Source organism: Pygoscelis adeliae, unplaced genomic scaffold (genome assembly GCF_000699105.1).
Source record: "Pygoscelis adeliae isolate BGI_AS28 unplaced genomic scaffold, ASM69910v1 Scaffold122, whole genome shotgun sequence".
NCBI classification, from domain to species: Eukaryota; Metazoa; Chordata; class Aves; order Sphenisciformes; family Spheniscidae; genus Pygoscelis; species Pygoscelis adeliae.
Genome location: NW_008824358.1, coordinates 1127808 through 1155198, shown reverse-complemented (window position 1 = coordinate 1155198; position 27391 = coordinate 1127808). Strand labels below are relative to the sequence as shown.

At 37.1% G+C, this 27391-nt stretch overlaps 1 protein-coding gene across 3 annotated transcripts in view; it reads left to right on the top strand.

Annotated features, from left to right (window-relative positions):
- The window catches only part of SLX4IP (SLX4 interacting protein), a 79466-nt gene that overhangs the window by 38813 nt on the left and 13262 nt on the right, over positions 1-27391 (top strand). For all 3 annotated transcript variants that reach the window (XM_009319564.1, XM_009319566.1, XM_009319567.1), the window contains 4 exons: positions 433-522; positions 3861-3984; positions 21419-21496; positions 24227-24315. In XM_009319564.1, the coding sequence (XP_009317839.1) occupies positions 433-522; positions 3861-3984; positions 21419-21496; positions 24227-24315 (381 nt within the window). The remainder of the gene's footprint in view (positions 1-432; positions 523-3860; positions 3985-21418; positions 21497-24226; positions 24316-27391) is intronic.

The following is a 27391-nucleotide window of genomic DNA, read 5'->3' as shown; positions in this document are numbered from 1 at the left end:
TTTTTAAGGACTTAATAAATTTAAAATGCAAACTGGATGACTAATATGGTACTAAATTCTCAGAAAATAGAATGATGGGAGTTTGGTGAAGGAATAGCTAATTTTTCACACGTTAAAATTTGCCTGAACTCAGATTTAAAAGTGGCGTATAGATAGCAGAAGAAAATTCCACGTACTTGTGCTTGTTGTTATTGTTTAAACTTTTCAGTGAGCTATCCAAGATAGGTCTGGTGCTCTTGTTTCTCATTAAGCTCACGAACAATGGTAAATTTGTAATTCCATACTTCATAAGCTTCCACAGTTTTATGTCCTGCCTGCTGTATCTCTGAACCAGATGCATATGCTTACCTGATTGTTTACCTCCTTGTCTGCTTGACATGTGCTTCCTAGCAGCTACAGTTGAACATTTTTTCTTCTTTGTTTTTTTTTCAGTGTGGGAACTTTGCTGTTTTGGTGGATGTTCATATTTTGCCTCAAGGCTCCAGTAAAGACACCAGCTGGTTTTCAGATCATGAGAAAGAGGTACAACAAATATCAATTCTACTTCAAAAGCATGTGGCTGCAGGGAAAAAGTTGGATTGCCTTGAACTGCTCAGAATTTTTCAGTGTTATGAGAATATTGTTAGTTATACCTAACCGTCAACGGTTGCTGTGGGACCCCTAAGTCAACCATATGTGCTTTTTGGGTCACTAATGACCACTTTCAATTTTCCTTTTAATTTTACACTCTGTGTGTGTGTGCATACATGCATGTGTGTGTGCTGTTTTGGTTCTTCTCACTTAACTTTTAATTTTAAAAACGTATTTCTCATGAATGTTTGTAAATAATCCTGAGTGATATAAAACAGATTGTGACAGGTATAATTTTTGCAGAGCTTGTTGGTGAAATATCTTTCTATTATTTGTTTTTTCTCGTTCCGAGGAGTGTGAATGATGTTGCATTTAGAGAGTGCAAGAAAACATAACGAGTATGCATGATAAACTATACTGGAACCATTGTATCTTATGAAAAGAAACTCCCAATCTTTAAGTTTATCATTTGTATGTCTTGGCAACAGATGAAATTGTGGAAAATCAGTGCATCAGTGACCAGCAAAATTACGAATGTAACTTTCATCAGATTCTGTGTGATTTCTGCTACGACCTTGTGATGAGTTACTGGCGGGAGTTTTCCCCTACTTCAGTCTGTGTGGGAACTTGAGAAGTTCCCTATTGAAAATGAATGCAGGACATGTTTCAAATGCCTGTGGACTTTCCCGCAAGTCTCTGTTACGGTAATTTTCAGCAGATAGCTTTCCTAATAATGGCACAATTAACTTGTCACTGCAGAGCATCCCCGTATGTCTCAAAGTAATATGTTTAAATAAAATTAAAAGAAACAATAAATTAATATCCTGAGGGAGTGAAAGCAGAATATTTAACAGCATGTGGTTCACCCGATTTCTGCTTTATTAAGCGGAGAAAGAAGAAAATAGGGGAAATCTTTTAGACTTCTTTTTTCTGACTAAATGAATACTCATTACCCCTTCTATTTACAACCAGTTTTCCTATCCTGGTTATCTGACTTTCAAGCGTTTTCAAAATGTATTTTGTAAGACTGCCAAAACAAAAGATACGAATTTCAGGAAATTAGATCATGATTGATTTAATAAAGAGGCATGACAGGGCAGCATTCATTACGTTTCCGTGACCGCACATTTTGAGTGAAGTACAAAGGTTGCATATTTTTGACAACCGAGAAGTGTGATTCCAATAGCTTTACAATTCGCTTCCTAAAAGTCCTGTGCAGAATCTTTGTTGAAGTGGGAAGAAAAAGGTCAGTAAGGTATTATAGGTAAATTACGCATACATGTTTTTTTTATGAGAGCTTTTACATATTCATCGCAAACAGTTTTCTACATTTTGTTGTTTCCAAATTCTGGAAAATGCTAATGGTGGTACAGCCCTCTTTGCTTGTCTGTGGGAAAAGCGGATGCCTCTTAGACCCCTTGTAACAGAAACACGATTTCTGCTGATCCCCTGCTTACCCGGGGTGAAAGTCAGCGGCTGCTGTTTGTAGCAAATGGAGCCTGGCGAAGCGGTCCCAGGCAGAAGGAGGGAGCAGTGCCGGCCTGTCAGCTGCCAGCTCCCGCTGGAGCATGGGTCGCGTAGAGCAGGCTGGGAACTAAATGAGTGCCCGTAAGCATGAGGCTGGTGTAGGAAAATACAGTGCACGTTGTCTGACTGGGCACTGTAAAGACCACAGTTCGCACACTGCTGTCACATGCGTTGTATGTAGAGTCGTCTTGGGATTGCTGCGAGGTGCAAACTGAGGCATTTGGGAGCTTTTCTCTCTTTCTACCCTTCAAATTTCCCTGCCCTTTCTGTCCCGTCTATTTTTCCCTGGAATAACAAAGTTTTATCTTTGCACTTCAAGAAACGTTTATTAAACTGATTTCTGTTCATGTCATTGCTACGATCTCTCCGTATGCATATAGAAGGTCTCAGTTAAAAGTTCTTTTTAGCGGTGGAAAGTACATAGAGACGATTCTCTTGAAGCCTGCTCTTGTTTATGCTTTCTTAAATATAGGTCTGTGTAGTTCTTTGTGGAGAACCATTTAAATAATATTTCCACAAGTTACAACAATTAAAATATTTTCCATGTAAATCAAGGAAGTGCATGCTAATATGTATTGTTGCAGGAGGAACCAAATGCACACTATGTTTCCGCTGCTTTCTAGACCTTTTTATTCTAATCTGAACGCATAGTCCTGTGAAGGAATGTGTAATGAGATCACTTTAATGAGTTAAACAGAAGAATAAGTAAATATAGTATTTTATAAATGGTACTCTTCAAGCAGGAAGGAAAATGTATTTCTTACTGTAAGGAGAAAATATTGTTTGTGGTTGACCAATATATGTGCATTGCTTTCATTTAGAGCAATACGTTAAAAATTAGTTGCTCTGCATACTTTCTGCGTTAATCAAAAGTAAATTTCAAGTCAAGATATTTTAGTTTAGGTAGTGCTAATATAATTTCGTCTATTGTCCAAACACTGTAAAAAGGTAAAATGATGTTTTTGTGTGCCACAAAGCATCATTTCTGTGAGCACATAGTTATGCACAGTGGAAAATGAGAACGCTGAGGGAAAAGTCTCAAATATGTGTGTATGTATTAATCTGAAAACTTATTCTGGTATTCAAGAGATTAATATTTTGCTTTTACTCCAACTTTTTTCCTATGGTTATTCTGGCTGAAGGGTTTGTTCTTCTTGAATTGTATGTGGTTTTTATTGTGCTTTGCTGAAGGAAGTATGAAAGATATGAACGTTTTTTTTAGGAGCAGAAAAAATCAAAATGAACTAGAGAAATTAGGTTGCTGTGACCTAATTAACTCTGAGCCTTCCCCCCAAAATTACACTGAATTAAATCAAAATATCTGTTGTGGTTTATGAGGATTCTTGCAGAGAAATAGTGTGTTGACAATTCCTGGGAGGACTTTTACTAATGTTTTGCTTAAATACCTAATGTTATGATACATTTTTAACATGTATTTTTTTCCTATTTTGCATACAAATGAAACTAATTTGCTGTTCAGAAATTATTAGTATTGTAATATAATGTATTTATCTGCCAAGTGAGAATTTCCTAATGTACTTCCTCTCTTGTTTTGGAGCAAAATTGTTTGATCCTCCCTGCCTTGTTCCCATTCATTTCCTAAATGATGTGCTTCTCACCTCTGTGTAATACCTCAGTACTTAATTGCAGATAATGTTGTTCCTTTTTATGTGAAAGGGAGTGATTTTGTGTTGATTTCTGCTGTGTGTCTGTGGGCATGTATGTAAATTTAGATCTAAGTAGGCCAATGGTTACTCTTTCAGGAGGTCTGCATGCTGCTAGAAGAAGTTGTTGCTTCAAGGGTCAAACATTACTTGGAAGCGCCTAAACAACATGGTCAATGGAAATCAATGGAACGTGCACCATCTGGTCCTTTGTTTCTTACCGGTAAAATAAATTATTTAACTTACTGTGAAATAAAGTAAGATAAAGTATGGTGGAACCTGCTGTGCTTTATTTTTTCCATGAGAAATTTCCCATCGGGAAAGCCAGTAAGCCTGAAATAGCTGGTCTTGGGGTCTGAAATTACTTTAGCTATGTTATTGAAAAAATTAAGTGGGTTTTAATTTTCTGTGTTATTGAAGAATGAACATAACGCTTGTACTATTAGTATGAGAGCCTCTCATTAGAATTAAAAAGAATAAATGGTATAATCCTCGGTCCTCCAAAATTGATGGAAATCTTGCTGGTTTAAGTCTCCTTTCCACTTGAACGTTTAGTTTAGAAGTTTTTAATTTAGAAATAGTATCTTTACTTCTCCCTCCTCTAACAATCTGTTCAGTCTTAAAAAGTTGCTATGATGTGATAAACGGCATTTGTCATTTCACCCGTGTTACTGCAGGTTTGGCAGTAGTGTCGATGACCTTGGGAGTAATTACTGTGCAGAAGAGAACAGCAGTAAGAGCATTTACCCAGCTGGAACTTTTTGTGTGTGTGTGTGAGGGTGGTGAGACTAATAGGTGCAATTTCAGTACACGCATGTTTTAAACTAAAGATAATGATCACTACAGCTTGTGCTCTAATGTTAGATCAGCTTTGGGGCTAAGTGGCTTGCCAGTTTTTGTTTAATGTTACTTCACTAGCTGTTGGGGTCATCATGGTGGGTTTTACAGTTGATAGGCTTATCTGTTGGTGTTATATCACACAAGCAATTTATTTTTAAATAGTTCTTAGGAAATAATGACTTTTTTTTTTATTACTAGCCTGGAGCATGCTATAAACTTGTAACAGAAAAGAAGGGCTGCAATAGTAAAGCCCTGTGCTGGCTATGGTTTCTCACATTTCCTTAAATATATTGAAATAGATCTCTACTGAAATACGAATTCTGCAATGAATGTAATTACATACTTAAAATACACAATCAGTATACTGATAGAAATTTTTTAATTCAGTGTATATTATAGTAACAGTTTTAATTCCGAACAAATTCTTTGCCTCTCAATGTTTTCAGTTATTGAAAAGGTATATTCCTATAGAATTCTAGTTGATGGTTGCAGCTTTAAACACTATTATCAATACTCATGAGTGTTTTTAATAAAGAAAACACAGGTTAAATACTGTATGGTTGGCTTATTGCAAAATTTTAGGCATATATGGGAGCCAGATTGTTACGGCATGACAGGAGGTTTTTTTTCCGCACACAAGAACACAACACCGCATAAGCAAAAAGTGCTTCAGGACACTAAAGAATTTCCAAACCCTTTTTTTCCTTGCAAGTTGTAACTACATTTTATCCCTTTAAAATATTATTAATGTTTATAAAACACTTGAACCTTCAGATCCCCGTAGTCTTCTGGTTTTGAGTGAACAAATAGAATTTTCTTAGAGTGAAAACAGAGGGACATTACAGAGGGTGGGATCAGAATTTCTGAGATTTGTTGAGGTTTTTCCGTGTTTTCTTTTACTGAGTGGTATTTTTTGTTATTTATTTTTTAAAGTTTCCTGCCTCAGTAAAAAGTAGGTTTTCAGAAACAACGATTTTGAAAGATAAAACTGCCAGACATAATAATAGTTTTTATGTATGCAGACAGATGCAATGCTAATTTGAGGGTGTTTGTGAGATTTTAGGGTCTTATATTTTCTTTTATATCATGAACTTTTCAGTAAAAATACTGGTATGCTGTCCCAGGGTTGTGAACTGATCTTCTGCTTGACTCTTCCCCTTACTTCCTGAAAATGAAAAACTTAAGGATATGCATTTGAGGAGGTCATCAGTACTATCTGTGACAGTTTTAGATTAAAGAATATTTACTTTGGATGAGGCAGAATTACTGTTAATCTCACTGTCATTAATTAACGCTAAGCAAATAAAGGAAGAAAACAGTCTCTGATAACGAACATTCATGTTGAACTTAATTTCCAAATCTCTCTCTTTCCTCTTCGCTCAGCCTGCTTTGCTCAGGGCTGGAATTTTAGGAAAGGAGTGCTTTGTTCAGGTCCAAGAATCAAGTTTATTCAAGTTACATTCAAGTCTGTTCTTACCTGAGAAGGAAATAACAGAATAGGTGGGTGTTCACTGGGGCAACTGGGACCTACGTCTGAGGGACTGACCGTTTTAGGTGAGCCACAGGTCTAATAGTCTTCAGCAGCTATCATCACTCAAATGTGGCTCCAAAACCTCTTGTGTTTTGCCTTCCTCCCTAGGATCACAGGTTCTGTTTGTAGAGTACAAAGATATGTTTTTGTGTTTTTTCACAAACAGATGAAGTGCAAGATAGCTGGCCAGTGTTTGGCTTACAGTGTTTTGTAGTATACAAAGAAATGTGCAAGCTTGGTATGTGGCTAACTACATACACGTACTGTAGGTGCTGCTGCTGAAATGTTCAAGCTTGCAGCTGTTGTTGCATTTGGAGGTTATTAAAAGTTTTTGAGCTCTTCAAACTGCATGTGGTTTCTTTTGCTCAAAGTTATGCAAGTCTGTGTCTAGAGTTTCACTGCTGTAAAACCCCCGCTATTGTAAGGAAGAGTGTATCTACAGAAGGAACTTTAGGGTGCTTATTAGCTGGTTATTTACTACTTCGAGTATCCCAGGTCAGCATTCCACCCCTATTTGAACTAGCATCTTTTCAGGTGAATTTTAATCTGTTTGCTCTCCACGTTGCAGGATGTATTCAAAATTTATTAGAATCAGAATTATTAGACCAGTATTAGTAAGATTTTAGACTACCTCTAATATCAAAACATGTTGTATTAGGATTTTCTTCAGAAATAGAAGCCAAGCTACCTTACTTTGATGAGCACATCTTATCCTGCTGTCTAGATCTGTTGAGCAGAGAAGACTGCTGTTAAACTGGCTACCGTAACTATTTTGAAGAGAAAATTTTCACCTATCACAATTTCTTATTAGTATTAATGTCATATTATGTTTAATATTAATATTATTTAATACCACCTTTCAGTCTTGTGGCACATAATATAAATATCCAGGCATGTTACTTGTTAATTTGCATTTCTTTTTCATTTAAGTTACACCCACACAGCAGTGTGTGGTGGGTCGCATACCATCTCATTAGGAAATCTGTGGGTGTTACACACAGGAGAAGAAAGAAAGAAAGAAAGAATGGAAAAATGAGAGAAAGTAGCCAAGACAAGCAAGTTCTTCCTATTCTCCTTTCTGTCTGAAGAATTTCCCCACCCCTCCCAAATGACCAGTATGAACAATTTGCCAAAGTAAGCTTTAATTTAGTCTTTGGACATAGGCTTTGGTATAAACTCTGTTTCCTGTGTTTAATTAATGTCCAAACGTGTTTGATTTTGGGTTGTTTTATTTTTTTAAGAGAAAATTAAAATAGGGTACATTTTTCAAAGATTTCATTTTGCCTGCATCCAATTTTCATGGCCAAAATCATGCAAGAAGGGCATCGATGAGGTATCGTTCACTTGCGTTATTTGAAGTTCAGTGAATGTAAGCCATCCAATAGCAAAACCCATGTATTAATGACTTTCTCTCATTCATTAAAACAACCCCACTACTTCACTTTTCAAATGTATAATCTTTAAAGTTAGAACTTATTTTTTAATATATATATGCGCCATACGTTTTCACTTTGCGCTACTTGCGCTCCTCAGTATCACATACTTGTTTTTAGCGATGATGTCAAGCATCTTAGTGTGTCATAATGCTCACCTGCTGTAGACTTAAACAAGCTAAAAGCAGAGCCTGTTTTTTCATGTTCCACAGAAGGTGGCTGTTTTTGATTAAGAGCAGTGAGAATTAATAACAAGAGGCTATAAAGAGGACGGAGTGGAGATGTTAAACACAGAATGACAAAGGGAGGACTGTGGAAAATTAAGGAAGAAGGCAAAGTTTACATGGGCACAGAAGAAACAAAAAGGAGGATGAGGGAAGAAAATAGGGCTGGTAGAAATGTCCACGTTAGAAATGGAAGGAAGGAAGAAGGTATCTTGTAAACTGACCTTCTTCCCCCACTTGAGGGAGGGGTCAACTTAACTATGTTTATCTTACAAGTAATTTTCAGATCTTTTCTCGTTCCTTCCCTAGCATCCTTGTTGTTTTTCTTGGCTTGAAGGTGGAACATTTTTGCTCTGATTTCAGATCTTTTTATTGTACAGTCTCTTCTACAGTTAAAATAATTAGAGAGCATGCTGTCACATGGCACAATGAGCTCCCAGCTTGATTTTATCTGCTTTCTCTGGGACTGTGTATATTTTTAATGTATTTTTAACCTAGTTTTCTAAGGAAATGGGGCTTATTGTGATCATGTTTTCTCTGTGTGTGTCTTGTCTGTCCATCTTTTCCCCCAGTTGCTTTTTGCGAATGTGATTGAACTTTATTAACAGGTAGAAGTCTCAGACACTAAATTTTCAGACATTAACTTCTGATAAGCTTAATAAAATGAGAAAGTGGAAGAAGTACAGTGCTATTATGAATAGTTCCGCCTTACAAAGATCTGGAGTCAAAGTTCACGTTTCATTTAATATAAAAGAATGCATAAGATGCAATTTCATAAGAAAATACATTTCTGTTCTGTTGCTTATGAAACTGTTTGGCTCTTGTAAGCACACAAAAAATACACAATAAGTCATGATAGTAAATATTCCAAACTCTTTTGGCCTTGCGTTTCAATTTGAACATTATGATGTTTTTAAGGAAAACATCCTTTTCTGACTGCCCTCCTTTGCTTTAGGAGTGTTCGCTATTACTGCAGAACGTGAAATGTGTAAGGTGTTCGTAGGGTATGTTCCAGGTTACAATCCTGTAGCAGCAAAACTGATTTATTTCCAGCCTCCCAGCTGCTAACTCTTACTACTCTGCTGTGAAACAGTGATTTTTTTTTTTTTGTTTTTTTTTGTTTTAACTAGCATCATTTCACCTATCTTGCTTAAAGAGGCGCAACTGGAGGGAAAGTAAGCTATAGCAGGTAAGCTACCACAGGACACGGAGGAGGACAGAAGTCTTTTAAATGAACTTTGATGTTTGCAGTTGCACTTTGTAATTTCTGTCTCTCAAAAGAATTATATTGCAGCTTCTTTACAATGGACTCATTTATGATTTGTGGCCAAGTCCTGCAGATCTTTGTGAACTTTAAACTTACATTCATCTGTCTGTGACAACAGAGCCTCATAGCTCCCTGAAGTATGCAGTAACTTATGCAATAACTTATGAAAAATGTTTTGATTAGTATCTTGTACTTAATATTTCCTGCATTTGCTTTAGATTACTTTTTTCCATTTTTTACAGCCAGCTAATGGGGAATAAAGGCATTTTTTTTTCACCAAAACATTTTTCTTCTAGAAGACTAAGGTTACATATCTGATTTTTTTTTTTTGTTTTGTTCTTTTCTCAGGGTAGAGGATATTTGACAAGAACAAAACCCCCATATTTATGCACTGTTTGGGTATTTTCTTTTTAGTGATTCTTTTTTTCTTACCTTAAATCATAATACAATAGAATTGGGAAAAACTCCAAGAAGGGCAACAAAGATGATCCAAGCTGAGGAAATGCAATGCAAGGAACATACAAAATACAGGGAACAGTTGAGTGTGCTAGGAGTCTTCAGCCTGGAAAATATATGAATTAGGGAGAACGCAACAGAGATCTACAAAATAATTTCTTCTCCTCTTCTCTTCCAATTTGAGAACAAGAAGGCATCCAATGAAGGTATTGGAAGCGCCATGGTAGTTAGCAGAACTGTGGAACTCTCTGCCAAAGGCTAATGGGTGTGATAAAAGCTTACGCTGAGCACACAGAACGGGACGAGAACGTGGGAGAGTAATCCAGGGAGGGGGTACAGAATTCACAGAAACCTCTTTTGGTTCAATAAAGGCCTCAGCTGAGAGTGCTTGGAGTCTGGGAGAGTACTGGAGAAATAAGCACGTGCACTTTGCTCTTGTATTTAGTCTCCCCTTGTAGCCATTTTAGCAACTTTTACATGCAAGGCATTTAGCTATATTGACCTTTGATCTTACCCAGTATGGCCTTTCTCATCATCATACTTTTCTGGAAAAAGCCTGCACTATAGACTGAGAACTCATTAATATGTCAGAGGGAGTTGGTGTGTTTCAAAGATTGTCTGAGAAAGTTCTGCACTTTCTAGATTGAAGGATCTACCTTTGTCTTCCTGTTATTACACTGATATTTGCAGAGACTTTAGCAATTGCTATCCCTGTCTTACACGGGACATTCGCAGCTGCAGCACCAGGTGGGTTGAATGCACTCTCCTTATTTTGCTTCTTCCCTAGTTGCAGCTCTCATGTGAAGTTATTTATGGACTTGGATAGGAAATGAAATAGTGTATTTATTTTAAAGATACCCTTAAAAAAGTGGTTTATGTAGTTAGTATTGTATTGAAAAGAAATATAGTTTATTTAAAACAACAGGAGAGTTGTTTAATTTGGTGTATTTTTGTGAAAAGAAAGAATTTGGTGTTGGTTTTGAAAACAGCCTTGACCTCTAACCTTTAATTAATATCTGCCTTAATTCATTTTGTTTCTTTCTCTTAATTCCATCTTGTTTCCATCTTTTGTTTGTCTCTTGTTTCCATATGACTTTTTTCATTTTAGGAAAGAAAAAAATATTATGAAAATTACTCTTAAGTGTGTGTATGTGCAAAAAAAAACCCCATTTGTGTGTGCAAACACACATTTTGACAGCTGCTATCTTGTGTACCTACAGAAGCAATAAAGGTCTTTCTATAGCATCCAAGTAGGTCTGAACAGCAATTTTGCTGTTAGTACTTCAGTTTATATGACGGCACATATATTTATGCAAATTTAAAGTTTATCTTTGGAGTTTTCATTATATAGTTAGGCAAAAAGTCAGTATCCTTTAATCATGTATTTACAAAGTGGAATTATGTCTCCTCTTTCAGGTTATAAAAGCTGGCTAGAAGTTAATAGGCAATTAATCTCTATCAGTTAAAAATGAAGTTTAAGACGCTAGTTTGATGCAGATGTTGCAAGTTAGGCGAGATGAACCTCACCTTTAATTTCTGGTTTGATATTCACTTGAGAATATCAAAGTGACTCTCATCCAGGCCAGGGAACATACAGCTACCTTTTGAAAGAGCCCTTAGCATCCGTTTGTCCCAAGTGGGACATTCAGCATTTTTTTGAATCCACACAGAGTGATTTTGAAAACCTGTCCCTAAGCACTTACCATTTCTTATTTGACTGCCTGATTCTTTTTTACAACTTCTGTTCCTCTTGAAGGTACTCTTTCTTGTGTGCTCTGTATAGTTTTTTTTAAAGCTTCTGCAGTCACTTGGAAGCAGGAATACAGAGGATAGGATATCAGTGTACAGCTTCTTTGGACCTGTTTAACCACTAGGCACAGTTGGAATAGGTAGCAGGTAGGTTTGGGGTTTTTTTGGAGTGCTCACTGTTTCAGCTGAAATTTTCTGAAGAATAAGTTTGACTTTAAATTATTTCTCCCATCCTTTGTGAACATGGCAAATAGGATTTCTGCTAGAAGCATTTTGTACATTCTGTGGTCTGCATTTAATGGATGCTCAAATTCCTTGTGTTGAAATGTCTAAAATACCAGAGAAGAAATTACTTGGTCAGTGTGATAGACCTGACTTTCCTTAACTGTCTGACCTTTACAAATATGTGTGTGGGATAGCTCGGAGACTGTGCTGCCTGGAATATGCTACAGATAAAGTACAGGAGTCATCCTCTTCTAGTGAGGGAGGTTTAACATAATACATGCATTCTGCTGAAGTAAAGCGTTTGCAAATAATGTCTGAATTTGATTGTATCTTCTGTGTTTAGCTAAATTTTCAGTGTAGTATGAATGCACCTTTAGGATTTCATTTTTTCAGCTTGGGTACATATGATAGCACATACCACTTGCTAACACATAGTGGGCTGTGTTGTTTAGATGCGTACCAGGTCTGCCTCTCGTACGTTACAAAAAACACATACGCTGCATTCCTGTTGTGCTTGTTGTCCGTGTGCAGATAATGCTGTGGCTGTGTATTTGGGACTTCTGAAAAAAAAACTCTGAAAAATCTCTGCGTGTTACGGGGGCAGAGATTCTATTTTTTTAGACCTAAGTAGTCTTGTCGGGCAGTGATAGGAGTCATGAGATTGTTGGTATGTTTTAGCAGGCACGTCAGCGTTTACATCAGGACCACTGTCAGCATCTTAGGTTTGAGGGTTTTTCATGTAAGTACACAGGAAGGGGGAACATAGCTTGGTTTAGTAAAAAACCCCAGAAAACCCAAACCAAACCCTACTATGAAAATACAGGTAATGAAAGTGGATGAAAAGGCAAATACAATTTATAAGGGGGAAAGAAAGACTGTATCTATTTTTTAAAAATTAATCAGGTTTGATAGCTTCTTTTGCCTTTTTTTTAATTAGTTCAACTGTCTATTAAATGAGATGGAAAAAAATAAGGATTTGATTTTTGTTTTGAGATGAAATGTCAGGTTCCTTTAAAAAAATAAAGAAAAGTAAGTACTCTTTATTAAATGTTTCTGAAGAGAGCAATATTGTTTTGGTTACAATGTAAGCAAGAAAGAATAGGGATTTGAAATAAAACCTAAAAGCAATATGATTTCCCTAGAAATGTTTAGAGGAATTTACTTAATTGCAACCAGAAGTTTGACCTGGAAGTGTAACGTTTTGACCTTTTAGCTGTCTGGTTTCCTAAATGTGTTGTTTTGCTCTCTTTAAGCTGTGAGAAAAATCTGTTTTACACATCTTTAACCCTTGCATTCCCTGAAAGTCTCAATATAAAGGTCCCCAAACTATCACCAGCGGTCCAAGAAGAACAAAAATTGTCATTACATTTTAAGGAAAAAAAAATCATTATAGGTATATGTTGAACATTGAAGTCCTTTCTATTTTCATTATAACTGGAAGTAATTATGGGTGTAATTTCATGGTTAACTATGAATAGGAATTTCTTTTAAACTTTCCATGTTACCATATTACACAATAATACTCACCTTTGTTCTTTTGTTCTTAAGTTTCACTATCATATGACAAAGGTAGAGAGAAAATACAGCTTTTTAAATTGCAAACATTTTTGTGGGTTTATTTATATTTGGAAAATTTTTATAAGGCATTACAGAAATCCAGATAGAGATGGAGGGCTAATTCCTGAAAAAAGTTATGCGTACTTTCTTTGTGTAAGTAGTTCAGTGAGAAGCTGTTGTGTGCATTTGATTCTCCATTGAAGGTACTAGATGTGTTTATTACACACTGAGTGTTTCTGTTGACTACAAAGGCACAAGTGGCAGACCATAAACAAAACTACACCAGCAAAGCTTTGCAGGGCCTGGGCCTTAATTTATTAAAAACGTATAGAAGTAAATACAAATTTGGTAGTGCAGCAAATAATAAAGACTTTTACTTGAAAAGAGAAGGAAAAAAAGTCCAGTGCAATCTTGAATATGCGTTGTGGGCATAGTAACAGAACTTAATGTATTCCATCAACTTCAAACAGATAAGAGAGATTCTAATGCAGAGCAAATTACATTTATTCAGAGAGAAACATTCTACCTGCGAAATATTCACTATACAAATCTGTGGAAAACAAAGTTGTTTAAATGACAAGGCTTGCTTTAGAGAGGACGGAAGGGGTGACAGTCTTGTATTTGTTTACAGAGTATCTTTCTCTTATTCTTCTAATTAAGATACTTAGTTTTCTTTTTTTTTTGTGTGCGCATGTGGGTCATAGGATATGGGCAATGCCTGTCTGTTCTTTTCTGTTGTCTTCCCATGGCAGAAGACAGGCTCGTGGTTTTTGGTCTTTTGTATAAAAGTCCTTAAATTTGGTATTTAATATTGAGAAAGAGGATGTTCTGTGTACTTTTTTTGCACTTAGCATCTGTTACGCTGGTGCCAGAAACTGCAAGATGCTGAGCTGCGTAATTCAGGTGGTCCCTTCTAACACTGCTTTCTTGAGTGAGCTAAAATGAGCAGTTTGTTACAAACCATTTTGCAGTCAGGCTCCAGCTCTTTGCACCACAACCAGCACTTGCTTCACTGCTAGAGCTGAGCGGCACTGATCAGATAATCACAGTCGGGTTGTTCTTGGTCTTTTTGGTGGTATCCTCTTTGCATCAGAGCTTGTGAGAGCAGGAGATTGATACTTATTTGGAAATAGAGCCTTTCAGCAGCTGACTTAATTACAGTCTATTTGCCAGCATTTAAAAAGAGAAAATACAGGAGGCTCCATTGTGGTGACTTTCCACCTATTGGCTATGCTCCAGAATTCCCTTATATTCTGAGTTGTTATAAACCTAACAAGAGTCTGTTGTGTGACAAGACAAAAACCCGTGAACCTCTGGCGCAACTTGCTTTATTCAGACAACAGCGTGAAACGTGTGCTGGTTCAAGTCCACATGTGTCTCTTCGAACTCAGTTTCTTTTGAAGTGTCCTCTAGATGATAGGGGTAGAAGAAAAGAGGAGTCGTGACCATCAACATCTGCCTCTTAGCTCCACTGGGCTATCCTAACAGGAGTCCTCAAAAAAGAAAGACAAGAACATTTATTGCTGCCATATATCAAGGTCAGCTTTGAAGAAACTACCTTTTCATGTTCATGCCATCTTTTTAAAGTTCTGTTGAAGACACCTGCTACTAGCTTTTCTGTCCCTCTCATTCTCTCCCATCATGTCTCCAGTGGCAGACTGTCAGGCTTTTTTCACCAAACCCATAGGTTTTGTAGCCATGTGATGCAATATATCCCTGACATTTTTAGTGACCCTTGCCTAGAGACCTTGTTGTTGGTAGAAGATGAAAGTCTTGTCAGCTGTGGGAGCTATAGGGTTAAAACCCTTTCCTCTTGGGGAAGAAGTTTTGCAGAAGTTATTTCCTATTGCCAGGGAAAAAAAATAGAGCCTGGACACCTGTGAAGGGTTTGATTGACTTTGAAAGTCTTTCAGCACCATAGTATTGGCACCCACGATTATGTTGCTCTAATGAACAAGAAGGGGAACCAGTCATGTCTGTTAAATTCTGAAAGGCTCATTTCCACATTTTGGTTGAGTTTTTGTGCTAGAAGAGACTTTGCTTTGTAGAGATTCCTGACATTTAAAATAAGAAATCCTCCCTTTCAAGTATTTCATGGCATCAAAACATTTCATGAAGCTCATGGATATCCCTTTTCCTCAAGGCAAAAAACCACAGAGACAGGCTGAAAGGACTTTTTTTTTTGAAAGAGGCATGTGCTTTAAAAGGCCACTGTATGCATTCCCTAGTGCCCTGGAAGTTAAACTTGTTGCCATCACAGCGTCTGTGTTTCATTTTAGCTAGAATCTACCTTACTTTTATCACTGCGAGGAATTCAGTGATGTAAGTGACATTGCTCCATTTGGACACAGCTCTGTCTGGCCAGTTTAGGGGAGATGCTCAGCTTGATGTGCAAATGTGGCATCAGACAGTTTTTGACTAAGCTGCTCCTTCATGGCGATACAGCCACTTCGAAGAGACTTAGATTCTCCTCTGCTGCCGACTTGTCAGACAGTGTTTACCACAGGGTTTGTTTTCCAATTCTCTCTGCCTTTTGGCTGGTAGCGACAGATGTTTTTCTCACCCTTTCTCTCAGTTGTTAGGCTCATTCCAGTGGTTAAAGAAGTCTAGGCACGTGGCTTCCCCTGGAATACAGTTTATATGTTCAAAACAGTGAGGATTCATAAATAGCTTTCAGTTCCCGTGTTAAAGCCCATCACATGCAACTAATAATATAGTCATTGAGTCTGAGATCAACAAAAAGGTGAAATCAAATCTTGTCTCCTATTAGAAAACAGTTGTCTGTGATAATGGTACACTGAGCATCAAATGTATTGCTCTACGTTTGTCTGCTTGAATGCATTAGCAGGTGGTGCTAGCTGTTATTGCTTATACATTATGAATGGGTATTGAGAGACTATCTTAAGAACTGTTTTCCAGGACTGGGTCAGCCTGCCTTTCCATCTCAAGTGTTAGTGAGGGGAAGATGGTCTTTTTCCTTCAGAGCTGGTACGTTCTCAGGACCTCCATCAGGTGCGTTTCTCATCTTGCGGCCAGATGGTCTCATACATGCTTTTCTTTCCTCCAGAGTACCCATGGCAAGCAGGCTGAGAAATGCCTTACCCTGGATCTAGTTTGGCCAGTATAGTTCAGATTTCAGAGTGACTTCCGCACCTCTCCTGCTAAAGGAGAGCCCTACAGCCTTGCTCTTGGATTTCATAAAATGGCTCAGTCCGGTTTCACTGTTAATGGCTCGTATTTTGAAGGTTTTAGTGTGCCATGTCCAGCTATCAATGTTCTGATAGCAGAGAGGATTTTGCTGGGCATATCTCGTCCTGTCTTGATCAGATTCATTTAAAGGTTAATGTCTTTCTTCCAGTCAGGGACCCTGTTCCCTGATAGGAACTGAATCTTGTCCCCCCCCATCCTTGATGGGACAGATCTCTCACCTATTTGTGTTGGCAACTGGCCTGTGTTCAGAAGATTTAGTAGACAGAAGAACAGCACTAATACTAATAAAATTGTGAAAGAAAAAGGAGAAAAAAAATCAGTAATCTGCTTTTTCTATACTTGGTTTAATCTGACTGTAAGGCACCCTGGAAAAAGACAGAGGCAAATTACATCACTGAATTTATTTGCAGGTATAAGAGCTTGCAAGATCAGACCCTGCAGCGATACTCACCCAGTAGTGCACCCAAGTCTTTTTTTTTTTTTGGTCCATTCTTTATGTATATAAATTTCATGGCCCGAATGTTTTTTTTCTTAGGTATTAAACATTTTTTTAGAAGTTTATGGGCTTTATTTTACGTTGATCAGTACACATTTTCCTGTGTACTTGCTTATGATTATCACTTGAAATAATGAAAAATTTTAAAAAAAACTAAAAATTCTTTGAACTGAAGGCAGAATGGATGGAAAGAATGGATGCCATCCTGAGCTGTTCAAGTTGTTCTGAAACCCACTATTTGGTGTATAAAAATTTGCATTAGGTGAAGTTGCTGCTGTCATTAACTATGATGTTGATTTTTTTTTTTTATTTATTTTTTATTTGTGTGTGTGTGTCTGAGATGATACAGAAATTCTGTACCCATTCCCAACACCAGAAAAGGCTCGGGAAATCTCGACAGCTTTTTGTATCTGCTGTCTTGCGTCTGCTGTCGCTGGTCTATCCTAGACTTGGACTTAAACTTACATGCCAACGTTTGGTTTTGAATCTCTTCTAAATTAGAAATGGCAACCTACTCTGGAGCACAAGCTATAAACATGAACATTTGTTTTGGGGAAGGAAAGCTGCACAATTAACAGTAGGTTTAGAATAAAATGTTCCCTTTTTGTTTTGTTTACTAACAATCGGGAATTTGAATTTGGTGGTGAATAACTTTAAGTGGAGAAATATGACTGCTAAAAAGCAGTGTAATAATATGTCTGTAGAGCACTTTGAAGATGAAAAGCTCTATATACTGTAAACGTTATTACTGGTATAGCTTAATCTGTGTGGAATAATTCATCTAGCATAAGCAAAATGTAGAATTTTTTTTTAATGTACGATATAGTGTTTCAGAAAGTCTAATGCACCCATGTATTTACTTTCACATTGTAACATAAGAAATTCATCCTCTTTTTTTTTTTTTATATCTGTGTGTTGCAACGATTTGTTACTTTCCAAACGTAGAGGCAGTCCTAATCCAGAAAGACGTGTCAGAAACGTGAAACATCTAGGCTGGGAGGGAAAATAGGTGTTCTTTTAAAGATGGTATAAAAATACTGTGCGATGAGAAATAGGTGCCTGTCCGATACGGAAATGTTCGGGGGGCAGCTGGCCTTCTTGGGCTTGTGCTGTGGCTTTGGAGAAGACTTGACTGAATTTAGTTACAGAGCCATGCAGGTGCCAGATTGCGCTGGGAAGTGAACACCTGCCAGGCTGCTCCAGATAACTCAGCAGCTCAGAGGCATTTTCCCAGGCTCCCAGATGAATGGTCCGTAATAGCCGTGGGAGAGGGCTTCCCACTGCTCCGCGCTGTACCACAGCCTCTTCTTGGCAGCCTTCTGGAAGCGCAAGTCAGCTTGGCTGTGACTCCTTTGGAAAACAAGTGTTGCTGGATAGTCTTACAGTAAAGAGTCGGTGTCTGATACTTCCTCTCGGTGTCGTGGGACTATGAAATATAACAAGCAGGGCAAATTACCATTCCCTTAAAAGGCAGCACTCACTGGTGCATATTTCAGCTGAAGCTGAACTGTGGCTTTTCTAGAACCACTTTGATTCAGTCACACTTTGGGTTTCAGGGTCTATCTATTCTGTTGGGTTTGGGTTTTTTTGTTTGGGGTTTCTTGTTTGCTTTTTTTTTCCTTGTTTGTTTTTGGAACCTGGATCTGATGATATAAGTGCACAGTTTTGAAGTAAGAAAAACAAAACTCCAAATCACTAACAACAATTTTTATTTCTGCTTCTGTGCTGGTAATCTACAAATGGAGCTTCGTCTAGGTTGCATGATGAAGAGGAAGCTGAAGATTGGGCCAACTGGGTTTGCTGAGCCTAAGATCTGTGAACTTTTTCTCTGTTACAGGCTGCAAAACACTGTATGAGGCTGGAGGTTAAAACTTCTATGGTGTGCTTAAAAGGAGGTAGTGATGGATCATTTGGTACATAACAGTTGGTCCCTCCTTCCAGATGTTACGAACAGCAGCTTTTGGTCCTTGCTGAGTACACGCTGGCTGTCTTCCCTGGAGCATAATCCACAGCTTACCCAAAGCCAACATTAGTATACGCTAGTATATAAACAGCGTTGATGGTGGACAAGTCTGAAATTGAGAACAGACTTAGACTCATGCTGAGTAACTGTGTAGAAAGTTTAAAAAGCTGCAAGTTGCGTGAGGTTGTTGGAGAAGAAGGTTTTCTTGTGGGGCTTATTTTTTAGTTTCTTATTTCACGAAGCAGAATGATTAATTGGATAATATATTTCTCTTGAAGGAAGCAGAAAGAGGATATCGCAGTTTTTATAGTTCTGCAGTAACTCTGGCAACTTTAAAATTAGGGAAGTTTTGCAGATTCCAGCTGACTATGGATTAGATCAGATGTTGCATACAAGAGGGTTTCAAAACATCTGATGAGTGTAGCTGTGTGACACTTTCAAAATATAGGTATCTTGAATGTAATGCATCTTAAAATTTTCTCACAGTTAGCAATAAGTAACAGCAAATCATCTGTTCAGGCTTTTTCAGCAAAGTCAAATAGTAAATAGTCATGGAAACTAAAATTATTTTCTAGTGTTAGTCCTTCTGGGCTGAACTTATTAGCTCAGGTGCAACTCCCTGTGAAGGCTTTATAAGACTTTCAGACTTGAGCTGACACTGCAAAAATAGTGTAGAGGTGTCTTGATCTCTTACGTAATTATTTATTTTGTTAGCTTTGAGGTAGGTGTTCTCTTCCAGAGAACAGTGGCTAGCTGAATCAAGGGCCTTTAAGAGGAATTTAAACTTTTTTCAGGCCATTAGTCGATCAAATATGATTAAACACTTAACCTCTCAGAGAATACCAGGATAGCGAGGAAAATAAACAGATATACATGTCACTGATTCATGAAAGAATTTCAGGAATGAAGTGTCGTGCTTTTCCCTGTGAAAAGCAAAAGATTCACACTTTTTCACTTTAAGTTCCTCTCAAGAAAAATACATTTGGAATACCCCAGGCAAATGGAGGTGGAAAGACTCTTTTAATACTTACTCTCTGTTTGAAGATTTGTTTGCGAAGTTGTACTTTTAGGAATGTTACTTTTTCAGCGTTACGGAGGTCACAGTGGAAGATGCTATTATCACACTAATAACTTACTTATGTACGGGGCAAATTCTTTGATTTGGCTAACCCTACTAACAGCGTTAAAGAATTGTGGATGCCAAACTGGAAATAGCTAAAAGTAATTTTCTTTAATTGTGCTCGTAAATATACAGTTAATAAAGCTGGTGGATTACATCCAAATTTTTCTCTAGCGCTCATCATTTTTAAGGGATGGTTCAACTTGTCACATCTTGACTTGATCTCTAAAGGGAAGTCAAATTTTAGGTATCTTCCTGAGGGGAAGGAAAAAAGATGGCTGATAAATTTCAAAGGGATTGATTGTGATCAATAACTATAGTTCTTAATGAGAGGTGATGCTGAACAGCACTTGATTAAGTAGACCAAGTAGCACTTGATGGTGAGTTCCGGGAGATCTTGTACAAGTAGGAGAGTTGTAGACTGTGCAGGAGAGGACATGCATTTTGGGGTTTATACTTGGAAATAAGGCAATGCCTTGGCACTTGCTCAGTAGAGATTGAGACTGGAACAAACAAGCTTTCCTTACTTCTTTTTAAATAGTTAGATTAGAAGAACAGCATTAGCACTCAATTTTCTAACTTTTCTGTGGTAATAGCACCTAAGGTATCTGACTGTCTCGGAAGCAGCAATAATTTAAGTCTTGCAACACCCATCAGAGTTAGGGGAAACACCACTAACCTGCTTTTGCACATTCATTTTAGTGAGGTGTACAGAGAGACTATGGAGGAGGAGTCACAGATGCTAACTTCTTTCAATTGCAGTGGGAGTTAGGTTGCTAAATACCTTTATGAATCAAGTCCTAACTGATTTACTCGGGATCATTTTGGAATTTAAGTAAAACAAAAGTAAAAGCTGATTTCCTTAGCCGTAGTCTAACAGTCTCTTTGCTGTAATATAATCCTTTCTGCCCTTTTCTTACGCTCCTGATGCACAAGGATTTCTGTCATTCTCAGGAATAGAAACTTGAAGAAGACTCTGTGTATGTTACAGGTATCTGCTGGGTCAGCCAGGCTAGCTCTGTCTACTTGTAGATAATGAGGAGTTTAAATGTATGCATTTCTCACTTAATTCAATGGAATTGTAGATAATTAAGACCTTTTGTGTTTGCTGGTTTGGTTTTTTTATAGCCGGCATTTTTTCTATCAGCTTTGAGTATGTCACCTTTCTCTAGAAGGCAGTTAAGTGAATGGTCATCTGTAGCGTTCTTGTATGTATGAATATGTATGAAAACATCATAGTGAATAGGACTCTAGCCTATTGGACTAGTGACCATGCCACTAGGCTATTAAGCAGATGACATCTCTGATCAATTAATTGATTTAAATTTCTTTCTGTGGTTGGATACCAGAACTTGATGGTTAGTAATTTGTTTAGATTTTTCCCATTTCAGATACTAATTTCTTGACACTTCAGTATGAGCAGTTTCTTTTTAAAAATATTCCTTTAAAGTTACGTTTCCTTTTGTATTCTTGAGCTGCTGCTGCTGCTTTCTCTCAATCCTGTCTTCACAGATGTGCAACACTTTGAGACCAGAATGCCCAAGATACCCTTACACTTACTATTATCCCTTTGTTTTATGTTGCAGCCAACAGTTTTCACATTACTGCCTACTTTATGAAGAGATGGGTTAATCTCCGTTGTGCTGTCGGGAAACGTTATCGTGGTAAGAAATCAGTTTCTTACAGTGTTACTTAGAATTTTGCATTTCTGGGAGGAAAAAAAAGGAACATAAACTAATACTTTGTCAGATTTTGGTCAACTTAATCAGAATTTCTTTCAGAGCTTGGTTTTGGGTTTTTTTTTTTTTTTTCAGAAGATGTTTCCTAAAAAAAAAAAAAGAGTGTTTCTTAACATATGATGGATTATTTTTTTTTTAAACTTAATTTTAAATTTGTGTATGCCTTGCCCCAGGGTAATCAGCTAAGCCACGCCAAATGCTGTAAGTATGATGAGACTCAGCATTTTGCGGAGTCTCTGCAGGGTGAATCAGCCAGAGGTTGCAGTATGAATCACTTCATTATTGCTCGAGTGTCTTGTGACATCAACTCTATGGTACAAGTGTATGCAAGAAAAGGCTTTCATTCACCTCAGTGCTATAAAATCTTTATGTAGGTGATGTCATTGGACCAGATCTTTTTTTCATGTTTTCTCAAGCCAAGATGCTCTGTAAGGAAGTGATATCAATCCTGTCCTGCCAACAGCAATAAAAAGGAGCTATAACAATCACTGCCCTTTGTGTTGAGCTTTTAATATTAAAAAAAGCAAAGTACATCAATTAGGTGCCCTTAAAAATACTGAATATTTTTTATGAATTTCTTATTTTTATAGGAATTCATTATATTCATAGATGTTTAAATCTCTCTTTAAATGCCAACTGGTTGTTTTCTAAGTCCATACTGGTTGAAGGGATTGGAGTGTTGATTTTAAATATTTCATCAAACTTGTTCTCCCAGCCTCCTGGAAGAATAGTTAGAGTAGAATTGCAGAGTGTCTGTGTTGGTATCTCAGCATTGGTTTCTGTGTATTAAATCTGAACTTTTTTTAAGCATCAATGAATACCTAAAGATACTTCTGTTTTGTTAGCCAGCAAGTGAGTTTGTTATAAAATGTAACAATAAAAATGTCTAACTGGAATGAACTTGCCCTACTCGTGGTGCCAAAAAGAGAGGCTCTGATGCTGCAGTCAAAACTGTGCTTCCACATGAAGTTCTTAACAAGAAAGGAACTTCATTTTGCTGGGTTTCTCTCCCAATAAATTACAAAATAACCACATACCCTAAAAAAATAAATAATTTGGTGTCAGTGTTTCCTTTCTGTAAGATACACCTAGTACTTCACAAACAAAAACTAGAGGTTGAGCCTTACAGAAGAATCTTGCATACTTTAATCGGCGATGCTCACTCAATATCTAAAGTAAACTTACCTAAGAGGCTATTATTGGAACCCCACGTAACAAATTCAGTCCTTGCAACAGTTGTCCAGCTTTTCTTTTGTAGCCCATTTGGAAGATGTCCGTAGACTGCTCACAGTTTGCAAGCCATTGTACTAGACCTTTGTGCGTGGCTTTTCAGGTCTTGAGGATACAAGCAGAGAAAGAATAGTCTGGACATAAGGCACAGCACGAATACTTCCTTGGACACAGTTTTGCTAACAGAGTTGATATTTCTGAAAGGATTATGGAAGGCTTGTATTCATTATCAAGTTACAGTAGCTTAACAAGCTATTGTGCCAATACAGATGCATCTGAGGTCTCTGTGTATGCTTTTTCAACCACTGGCAAATGCAAGGTAATCTGTTTCAACCTCCCCATCTTTCATTGTAATGACTCTAGAAAAGTCACTGCTGGTACGCACTCAGAGGGGTTTGTCAGATACTAATGGAGATACGCTGTTGGTGAAGAAGCAGTACCTTGTAGAGAGGCAGTAACCCATATGGATGACCTGATCGTCACTGGCAAATTGTGCACATCATGCCTATATGCAATTCCTTGTGAAGAGATACTCTACCAAAAAAATCTGAGGTCAACCTCGTGGTTTTTCTGCATGCCTTGTCTCTTTCTCATCCCAGAAAATGGGGTGTTATGGCTTGTTTTTGAAGTATAACAAACTCTAAAAATTAGCAACTCTCTTTTTATAAAAGCAAACCAAAACAAAAACCAACAACAAAAACATCTGAGCTGAAAATATGAAGATAGTAATCTGGAAATAATCTGATACGTAAAATAACAGAATATCCAGCTATGCTGTTTTCATAGCGTTGCTAGGTACTGAATAAAGCTTTGTCTGGTCTATTCTAATCTGAGAACCCCTCAATTTTTAATCGTTTGTCAATAGAAACTTTGTTGTGTTCATAACAAACCATGTGATCTTGAGTAAAATATGTAATTCGGTAGCAGTTAACCAATTTGTTTAATGACTTCAAAAATCACTGTAGTCAGAGTTTGAAACACTTAGCCTCGTGCTGAGTTTTTATGCCAAGTCCCGATTGAATACGTTGTGCTGTATTACAAACATAATTTATAGCTTTTGTGATGAAAAGACTCATCGCCAGCATAGCACAAAAGAAATCATCATTGAGTGGTTTGTCTGTTGGTTCTGTCTGGTACATTTGTCCAAGGGTGCAGGTGGACTAATTTGCAGCCAGGACTATCCTCTTGGGAACTAAACTTACTCTGACTTATTGAATTTTTTTGAATGGTTTAAAAAAGCAAAACAAAAGGGAGGGATGGGATGTTGAAGAGAGTAGGTAAGAAATGAGTGGAGTGCGTGAAGTGAGTTAGCATGCAATTAAAAAAATTAATTATTTACTAAAATAACATGTATATTTGTCGTTATGTGTGGTTTTGAATATGGTTATAATTTTTGTAATCTTCTTTTCAATTATTTTTGTATAGAGCTACGTGTGTTTCCAGACAGATTTATAGTTTGTGTCAGTAAACTTGAATCTAATCCAAGTGCTTGGACGTGTGAAAATGGTGTATTGGTATGTACAAAACCATTCTGTAAATTTTCTGGTTTATTTTATAGTGGTAAGATGAACGTTTATATATAGATGTAGTTATTCACATATTTGTGACTGTCATCTTGGAACCAGAAAGTCACTTGAACAGTTGGGCCAAAGTATGCAAAAGGACGTCCTCAAGTGAGTCTGAAGCAGACAAAAATGGGAATTTTTGGAAGCTCAGCATTTTCTGAGTCATATAAGGCTCAGAGAAAAAGGCCATGTATTTAGAAACCTAGGTATGATTTTAACACCTTGATTTAAGGATCTTTTTTTCCTTTATATTTTGTCCTTGTAACATTTTACTTTCCAAAATTATAATGGGGCAGTTTTTAATGTCCAGGGGTTTCTTGTATGTTTTCTTAGCACTTGTTCTGCAAAACAACTCAAATGAATCAGTGCTAGCCCCGCTGGGAAAAAAAAAAAATCCCCAAACAGTTATGCAGAAAAAGGCACTGGTGTGAAGTTAAATACCATAAACAATTCTACTTAAATATTTCATCCTGCAGGCTTTATCAGGGTCAAAGGCTTATGAATTTTATGCTGCAGTTAACTGCTGATTGTCTCGGGAGTGCTCACGTTGACCCAGGTGGCCTGCTATATGGCAGGCAGTCTCTTGTGTGCTCACAGTAAGAGTCAGAATTACACGCTGACGTCTGTGTATATTTTAGTAATTTATCTTAGATGTGTTAAAGTATATTTGACCCTTGAAAGAAAACTTTTTCTTCTATTCATTCAATTTAGTATTTTCTTAGTATCAAGCAGGGTGTTTTTATTTATTATACTAAATGCAGATTTTATCTTGATTCCTAGATTGGTAAGTATCCTTAAATGTCAAAGGCTCAAGCAAATGGTTTTTTCTCTCAGAAAAAAAATCTAACTGCTTTAGAAGTAATTTGCTATTTTGGAAATTATTACTTTCTCGGTTTTTTCTTGAAAACTACTTAGATGCTTTAAGTAGAAAATCCTGTCTCTGCATTTTGACTGAGAAATAATTATCTCTTTTTTTTCCTTGCTTAAGTATCTCTTATGAAATATCCAATTCCCTCATTTGGTATTGTTAATCTTTCCATAAAATAAAAGATGAGAAGTTTTCTTTAATTTCTTTCACATGAGTCTGTCTAGTAAGGAGAAGGCAAATGAAAAATACAATGTTATGGGCTTTAGCTTGACTATTTCAAAATCTGATATTGAACTATGGAAACTCCTTGTTGTTTAGAAAGGGAGTTTGAACACTTTTATGTTTAAAAATAAATAAATAAATCTCGTAGTGGGATCATAAGCTGATCAATAGTGAAGTCTTGGGAGTTTGCTTTACTTACAGATGCAATACGTGAGCATAGAACTGGCTGGAACGGTCAGTGTAGTATGTTGGTAGGAGAGAGTAAGATAAAGTTATCCCTAAGCCATCTTCCCTGATTTGAAGAACTAAGAAGATGTCAGCAGACCCTCAGCAAATGTTTTGGAGTATCTTTTTAACTCTTACCACTCTAACTTAAAGGGTCCATTCCAGCCTGTTTTGTTGATCCAGAATTTCTACAGCATGTTACTACCAAATTTGTCATATACTCGAGTTCAGTAGTTTGCCAAACTGGGGGAGTGTTGGATTGCCACTGAGAGGTAATTTCAAGTTTTTGGCACTTCAGAAGTAAAGGCAAAGGATCTGCACTTTGTGTGTGTACTTTTCTCTAGGCAATTTAGCAGTGAATATGCTTGAACTCTAAACTAGACCACAAAAGACCACCCAGAAGACCTTTCCGTTGATACACTCTGGTGTATTCTGTCATGGGCTAAAAATGAGGCATATGCGTTGTTTTCCTCTGTATGTTGTCTGGGTTTGAATAATTTCATAATGTTGCATGCAAGTTCTTTTAAACGTTTAATCAGCTCGCACCCTTGGTTTTGAGGGCCTGTCTGTGTTTTATAAAAGTAGTTGACTACGTTAATGGAGACTTTGTCACTTTTCAGTGTCACTGCAATTGACTTAGTAAAGACTTAAAATTTTTTTTTATTTTATTTTTTATTAAACGGCTTTTATTCTGGTTTATGGGTCAAGCTTTCAGTCCTGAGCTCTGTCAAGACAAGTCAGGCTCAATGCCCTGCTTTCCCATTACTTGGAACAAGTTTTATGTCAGCCTGATACACTTTTTTTTTTTCTCCAGTCATTGCAACTCTCTCTTTCTTCACCTGTATTCAGGCCTTTGTTCTTTGCCTTTTCACTGCCTTTTCAGCTATTCTCTGTATCTCTGAAATAGACTGTGCTTAAACCAAGAGTTTCAAGGGATGTAGCCAGACATGAAATGAAATTCTTATGTCCTACACCTTAGGAAAGATCATAATTAGATTGCTTTTGAGATATTCACAAGCACAAACCTTAGCATCAATTGCTGAGAGAAGCAATTTGAAGCCTTCTGTGATGCATCTTGTAAGACCAAGGAGAAGATGGATTAGGCAGTCTCTGTCAAATTAGCTTTAAGCATAAACTAATAAAAGATGTGAGAGCACTTCGAAGGAGTAGAGCTAAAATAAAATAGAAGAAAATCTATTGATATGTAATTTTCTATTTTCTAGAATCTATTTTTGTTTCTGTGGTCATATCGAAAAATCAGGCTGCAGGCAGTAATAATAATTTTGGAAGAAGGGAATTCTCTATTAAAGAAACAATACAGCAAGTTATTGAAAATACAGAAGCAAATTGGAAGTCTCAAGGAAAAGATGGAAGAATAGCCTGACTGATTAATGCTAAGTTTAAACATAAAACCATTGTTTCCTGTTTTGCCAAACTACGTTTGTAATCTTGAATAGTTTTATCTTGAAAAAGAAGAGAGTTTTGGGAACGTGGCAGAAGAGGAAACCCAGGGAAATACATAAGAGCTCTGGAGAGATTAGTCATCTTTGTCAACGATGACATTTTCTTGATGATTATTATGTAGAGAGCTAGAATGGAAAATTGGAAATCGGTTATCTGAAGAAACAGTGGAAATGGGTGGAAGGCTTACTGGAGGCTTGTGAGCATTTGAAAATGTGCTAACAATGGAATATTCATTGATAACCACAT